This window comes from Nannobrachium achirus, assembly GCF_963921795.1.
Source record: "Nannobrachium achirus genome assembly, chromosome: 9".
In the NCBI taxonomy this organism is placed as follows: Eukaryota; Metazoa; Chordata; class Actinopteri; order Myctophiformes; family Myctophidae; genus Nannobrachium; species Nannobrachium achirus.
Genome location: NC_137818.1, coordinates 4,466,187 through 4,473,686, shown reverse-complemented (window position 1 = coordinate 4,473,686; position 7,500 = coordinate 4,466,187). Strand labels below are relative to the sequence as shown.

At 42.0% G+C, this 7,500-nt stretch overlaps 1 protein-coding gene across 1 annotated transcript in view; it reads right to left on the bottom strand.

Annotated features, from left to right (window-relative positions):
• The window catches only part of edem2 (ER degradation enhancer, mannosidase alpha-like 2), a 26,417-nt gene extending 22,582 nt beyond the window's left edge, over positions 1-3,835 (bottom strand). The window contains exons 1-3 of the mRNA XM_080734083.1: positions 3,631-3,835; positions 2,738-2,848; positions 2,158-2,197 (exon numbers count right to left, since the gene is read on the bottom strand). Coding sequence (XP_080590209.1) covers positions 2,158-2,197; positions 2,738-2,848; positions 3,631-3,725 — 246 coding nt within the window. The 5' untranslated portion in view covers positions 3,726-3,835. The remainder of the gene's footprint in view (positions 1-2,157; positions 2,198-2,737; positions 2,849-3,630) is intronic.
• Between the last annotated feature and the right edge of the window lie 3,665 nt (positions 3,836-7,500).

Below are 7,500 nucleotides of genomic sequence, written 5' to 3'. Positions count from 1 at the left end.
CTGACATAGTAGTCTCTCAAGAACAGACTAACTGAGCTCCAGTTAAGTGAAAAGGACCTTTTCTTTGACGAGGGCTGGCCAGATTGCGGCCATAGAAACATAGGTTTTTCAAAAAACCTTAGAAGGATTCAAAAGACACTTATAGAATCTGGTCAAAATTCGAATTTTCACAATTTTTCAAAAATAGCAGATCTACAAGCTCGCAGCGCGGCACTCGGTGCCGTGCTGTGAGCTTTTATATCTGCTATTTTTCAATAGTTAAAGCATAAACTAAGGATACGTAATAATGTGTACCCATTGTAAATGGGTTAAACTGTTAGCCGCAAATTGCAACACTAGATTGTTATTAAATATGTTGAATCTAGGGTTGCAATACCTCCCATAGGCAGCCAATGCATCAAAACTGTTTTTTGTTTGTATTAAACAACGTCAAACTCAGCAATATTGCGGCTCTATTGAAAGCTTGAATAATCCTCTTCCTATCTGCAAAGTGTTTGTTTCATAAAAGTCCACCGTAGACGATGTTATGAGTTACTATCTGTCAATATATCTGACAGATTTTAAGCGGTGGTTACACCGTCTCCTATACGTGGCCGTGTGTGTATGCGTGTGTGTGTGCGTGTGTGTGTGTGTGTGCGTGTGTGTCTGTATGTAGCCTGCAGGCCTGCAGTACCTTTTATGACCACACATGTTAAGGGAGGGGCGCTGTTGTTCAGGCCAGGCCAGACCAGGCACACACACACACACACGCACGCACACACACACACACACACACACACACACACAGGGGGGAAGGGGGGGGGGGTAAACCACCGCTCAGTTCACACGGGTGTGATTTTTCTGAGTGTTGAACTTCGGAAGCGCTCGTCTTCTATAACGCAACATCCCGCTGCCTCCTGCATTATGTGACATTTAGAACCAGGTGGTACAATGGAACCTGAGTGATTTCCCACAAGCGTTTCTAAACTCCAACACTTAGAAAAATTAATTACATGCACAGAATTTCTTCACAGAAAGTAACTCATGTCTACGGGTTTTAATTAATAAAACAAACACTTTGCAGATAGAAAGAGGATAAATCCTGTAGTAACTTTGAGGACCCCCGAAGGGTCCTGGACCCCATGTTGAAGACCCCTGTTTTAACCATTGAAAAATAGCAGATATAGGTGACCTTCCACACAAGGCGCGGTTGCCGTCGGGGCTGCCGCTAGGATCAGCGGACACAAACACACTCGCTCAGTGAGTAAACGCCGCGCGGTATTTCACAAAGATGAATACAATCCATCTCTCGCCGCCCGCGTACGAATGCACAAACGAGCACGCTCGCGGTGGATTTCACGGGACCGCGCCCGCTCGCCTCGCCGCCCCAAAACTTCGCTGCAAGGCCGAAAAAGCCGCCCGCCTCTCATTGAAAATGAATTACTAGGAGGCGGTGACCGTGCCTAGTGTGGAGGGCACCATACAAGCTCACAGCGTGAGCTTGTATATCTGCTATTTTTTTGTTAAAGCATAAAATAATGGTTAAAGTGGTTCAAATCTAGAGTGATACCGATGCAGGTCTGAATTAAAAACAGGGCTCTTCAATGTTTTTATCCTCAGAATACAACAGGTACGCTATAGGGGTGGGCAATATAATCGATATCGCAATACATCGCAATAGTTTATTTGGCAATACTGTATCGATACTTCAGGCAGTAGTATCGCAATACTTATAACAATAAAATATGTTTCCCATTCATAGGAACCAATGGTAGAAGTCCGTTCCTGACTCTCTGCTGCCTCTAGATGTCGCTGTACTATAGTAGCTACTTCCCCTTCCCACGGTTCAGTGAGTGAGGTCTCTTGAGAAAATGGCTGCGAACAACGAAGACAACAACATTAGAGCAGCGCCTTCAGCTTTTAAAGCTGATATATCGCAATAGTATCGCAATAGTATCGTATCGCAAAGATACGCAATTTATCGTGATACTATTGCATCGTGACCCAAGTATCGTGATACGTATTGCATCGTGAGATTCTTGCCAATATCCACCCCTAGTACGCTAGGGTTCAAGTGGTTAATGTCCGGGACCCCCAGATGAAGACCCCTGATTTATAACATACAGCACATGTTGGGATTAAAATAATAATCAACTTTAACATGAAATCAGTCCTCACCATTAGAGTGTCCAACGCATCGATGAGAGTCAGAGAGAAACTGTGGAGTGACAGACAGACAGACAGACAGACAGACAGACAGACAGAGTGTGAGACAGTATTCATTTTGCAGCAAACTTTTATTTAGTTTTAGTCATAGTTTTAAATAAAATTTCATTCACGGTAGTTTTAGTAGTTTTGGTCAAGTTTTAGTCGTCAAAATATATTTTCGCAGGCCTTGATGGTGTCGTAATGTCTGATTTTACACTTGGTTGCGTGCTGAAAATAGCAGATCTACAAAGTTCACAACTCACCGCAGCGCGGTGCCTTGTGAGTTTGTAGATCTGCTATTTACAGAGTGCAACACAGGAGCACAACTTAACATAAAATGACTTAATAGTATAGCTTTTATTTGTTGATGAAATTGACGTCATCACATCATAGCTTCGTTTTTATTTATTTTAATTTTCATCAGTGAAAAAAGACAAACATTTTTTTTTTGGTTGGTCATAGTTTCAGTCGATGAAATGAAGACAATAAATGAATTCACTGGAACAAGACTTTAGAAGCCGTGCTAGACTCAGTATCCAAGTGAAGTTACCTGCCCCAGGTGTCCTGTCCGTCACAGGTGAGGGGGCGGAGCTCGTCGTAGGGGAAGGCGTTGTCCAGGTAACTGTTGTAGGCGTGGTAGAACATGGCTTTGATGCGCTGTCTGAAACCAGAAGCTTAAGGGTTAACATTAGTGTGTAGTTTGCATGTTCTCCCCGTGTCCCCTTGGGTAGATACCCTCACAAAAACATGCAGTAATCCTGGTCTCTATACTGCCTCCCCCTGGCCAGCCGGGGCGCCTGATGGAGGGGAAAGGAACTGGTTGGAATAACGTGTTCCTTCCACGCGCTGTGTCCAACAAGGGAAGCTCCCCCTGTCAGGTGATAAGAAGCGGCCTGTACCCTTCACACTCCTCATGCACTGAAGGAAGCATGAGCTCAGTAAAATGTCAAATATTTTCCCTGAATTGCGATGACAAGTTAACAGACAGTAACACTATTTGCATGCACACGTTTGTGACACAATGACAATTGAAAGAATACAGTATCAAGGCAAATAATGATTGCTTAATATAATTACTTTGACAAATAATGACTTTGGAAACAGTCAAGTGATGCAGTGAGATAGATGTGGAGATACCGCTAATAAAATACCCATCATGTGCTGGGGCCAGATCCATAAAACGATCGATCTGATGAAGACCTATGATCTATGGCTTTCAGGCACTGAGACACCTTGTTTCAACATGTGGGACATCAGAAACAACTGAAACATAGTTATGCCCCTTTAATGTATTTTATATGAACGTGGACTCAAATAAAGACATTGAAATGTGTGTGTGTGTGTGTGTGTGTGTGTGTGTGTGTGTGTGTGTGTGTGTGTGTGTGTGTGTGTGTGTGTGTGTGTGTGTGTGTGTGTGTGGTCACAGCGTATGCGTGCGTGTACCTGACTCCCTCCATCTCCTCCTCAGTGAACTGATGACACCACAGTGCACGCGCCAGAGTGCACGCCAGCACCACGCACGACAGATGCACGCGCATCCGGAAGGCAGCAGGGGAACCACGCGCGTGCACGGTTCAATATGTAATAAATAACAATAATAATATCAATAACAATAAACCAATGTAAACAAACTGAAGTGAACTGAGTGTCAGGCTGTCAGGAAGGCGGAAGTCAGCCAGTGAGCGTTGTGCGCATGCGTACATTAGAGGTGGGACTTTCGCGAACGAATCGAGTCTTTTGAACCGTTCTTTAAAATGAACGATTGGATCACGGGGGGTCCTCTACCGACACCTGTTCACACACAGTAGAGAGCCGTTCCTTTCTATGAATGAAGACTGGTGGGAAAAGTAGTAAAACTTGTCAATACTTCAATCAATGTGGAAATACTCTGCCACAAGTAGAAGTTTGGAATGCTACATAGCTTTTGTACTTTTACTCCTATATAACATATATAGTAGTCTATATATGTTATAGTAAAAGTACAAAAGTATTGGTATCAAAATGTACTTACAGTACCAATAGTAGAAAGTATTCATTATGCATTATGTCCTGTTTCACAGGTTTTCCAATAAATAAAATGTAGAAAAATAATTTGAAAATAGCCAATACAAGCTCACAATGTGTCTGTGACGCATTGTGAGCTTGTAGATCGGCTATTTTCAAATGGCAGGTATGTACCTATGTACGGTATGTCAGAAATAAATGTATATAGGGTTGAAATTATTTGTGGTTATAATCAAAATCTACAAAGTAACTAGTAACTCAAATGAGACAGTTTTTTTGAACGGCTCTTTGAAAGGAACGGATCCCAGACATCCGGCTCACTTCAAAGAAGCATAAATCCCATCTCTAGCGTACGTGTATTCCTGAAGATGACCGTCACGGATCCGCCTCAGCCTTCTGTAGAGCAGCTTAGACAATGTTCAGTTTACCTCAGTCTACACTGACGTTCACCTTTCATAAATAAAGTGCTGTCTGAAGGCTCAGGAATGTCACACCGTGGTCCGCTCAAGCAGAATTACCCGTATCTTTCGTATTGTTTAATAAGAAGCAATTTAAACCGATAAGTCGCCATATTCTTCTGGCAACATTGATTGTATCAGAGTGCAGTACACCTCCCTGCCGCTGGGGTCGCATGGTTGAAAGTGTAATATACCGAAAAGAATCCAGGAAAATAGCCGCCGATCGGATTAATATGCTTTTTCATTAAACAATACGGAATATAAGGGTAATTCCGCTTGAGCGGACCATATTGTGACATCTGTAAGCCTTCAGTAAGCACTTTATTTTTTTTATCTGAACGTTTAATTTGGCTGAACTGCTCAACACCAGGCCGTGAGATACGATCGACCGTCATGTTTCAGGGGGAGGGATGATCAGAGATACGTTCAAGAACAAAACGAACCCACAGATTATACAACACTTGAGAACAAGAACAGAACACAGTGGTCCGGGGACCACCAGTGGTCCTTGAGGGGCTTCCAGGTGGTCCCCAGCTAAATGACGGAGAGTTGGTAACCAAATGGACCCCCAAGAGGCTATATATCTTTAACAGTCTTGAGTTTAAATTGAAAAACCAAATGGACCCTTGAAACTAATAGACCGTAAAGTCCACTTTCTGCACATTTCTTTTTCTTTTTGCACAGCATAAAAAGGCACCTTTGTATATTTACAAGCTTTTTTTTTTTAATCCCCACCAATTATTTGAATTCTGAGAAACCATGATAATCATTCTTCCTTTTACAAAAAGCACACCCATTGTATTTTTATATAAATAAATTCAAAGCATGATATGTTTGCTATATAAGCCACAATCAAGGAGAGAATGCTGAACTGTAATAATGTGACAAAATATTTAAATAAAACAAATACAAATGGTGAAATTACAACAAATATGGCATTTTAAGTGAATATCGCTTTTGGCTCCCGATTGGGGAAAAAACAAAAAACAAAACAATACAGTACACTACAGTATGTTGCAACTGGAGGTTTTAAGGCGAGAAAAAAAAGAAATAAGGTGCTGATGTTTTCAAAAGCTTTTTTTTTTTTTCAACATTCCAACATTAACTATTCTACATTCAGCATGTTTAATCAAAATTCAAAAGGTATTTCTTTGCATACAAGAATAACAACCAGGTCATAGAACAAGTGCTGGAACAAATAAACACTTTATGGACGATTAAACAGTAATATCAATCGTCATCACTGTGAAGACTGATATTGTTATATCTGTACAAAAATACAGTACGTTGTAACTAGGAGGTTTTAAAGGAGTAGTTCACCCCCAAAATGACTTTTTTTCTATTGATTAGTCACGCCATGGAGACTAGAGTTCAATAATATCTTTTGGTTTTTGTCACATTCCTAAGACAAAAATTTGATTCAAGTAAATTTACCCCCATTGATTCCGGATGGTGACCCGTTTCGAAACGGGTCACCATCCGGAATGAATGGGGGTAAATTTATTGTTATCACATTTTTGTCTTAGGAATGTGACAAAAACCAAAAAATATTATTGAACTCTAGTCTCCATGGCGTGACTAATCAATAGAAAAAAAGTCATTTTGGGGGTGAACTACTCCTTTAAGGCAAGAAAAATAAATAAGGTGCTGATGGCTGTTAATTTATTTTCAACATTCCGAAATTAACTATTAGAACTACCTTCAACATGTTTAATCAAAAGGTATTTCTTGCATACAAGAATAACATCAAATAACAACAGATAAACACTTGATGGTCCCTCGCGGGACATTTGACAGTAACATCCAGGGACATGCTGGGCCCCTGATTCAGCCCGGGAAAAAGAGTTGGAGAGGCCCTCATTGCGCGCTATAGAGAGAGATCTCTCTCTATAGCGCTGCTGCTGCTACTCAAAGATTTCAGATCATGACAAGTGACAAGCCAGTGGGCCAATTACATGAGTTATATTTCGTCGTTGTCGGGTGGAAGCCTTGTATTTCCAAAACCGTTTGTTTTGTATTTATCATTTAAAAAATGATTTAAACTAGTGAAAACAGCCGATCTACAAGCACACAACGCCTCGCACCGCGAGGCGTTGTGTGCTTGTAGATCTGCTGTTTTCACTACTTTTGTGCGACGGCCTTGTATGATGAAGCAGGGCTTTACTTTGCGAAAAAAAAATCTAATTTGAAAATTGGAGATACAAGGTTTCTGCCTGACAGTGACGATTTACTTTGTTGGCCGCCCAGCCCCCAAAATGAAACGAAGGCAGACATTTAATTTTTTATTTTTTCCTAATGGCCGGCCTGGACCGGCCGGGAATGAACCGGCCGTTCGGGAGTTGTCCCGCTTTTCCCAATGGCCAGCACGTCCCTGGTAACATCACTCGTCATCATCACTGTCGTCCTCGCTGTCTGTGCGTGTCGTGTCCACAGTGAGCTCCTCCTCCTCCTCCTCTTCATCCTCTCCATCATCATCATCATCCTCAGTGTCCTCAGGGTCAACTTGGACGACAGACTCCTTCTGATGGTCTCCTTCCTCCTCCTCAACCTCGTCTTCCTCACTGCTTGTTCCTTCCTCTTCCTCCACACCACTCACATCTTCCTCTTCCTCATCATACACTTCTTCCTCCTGTCCATCTTCATCATACTCTTCCTCTTCCTCCTCATCAGCATACACTTCATCTTCCTCCTGTCCATCTTCATCATACTCTTCCTCTTCCTCCACAACACTCACATCTTCCTCTTCCTCATCATACACTTCATCCTCCTGTCCATCTTCATCATAAACTTCCTCCTCCTCCTCCTCACCACTCACACCTTCCTCTTCCTCATGGATGACTTCAGGTGTTTG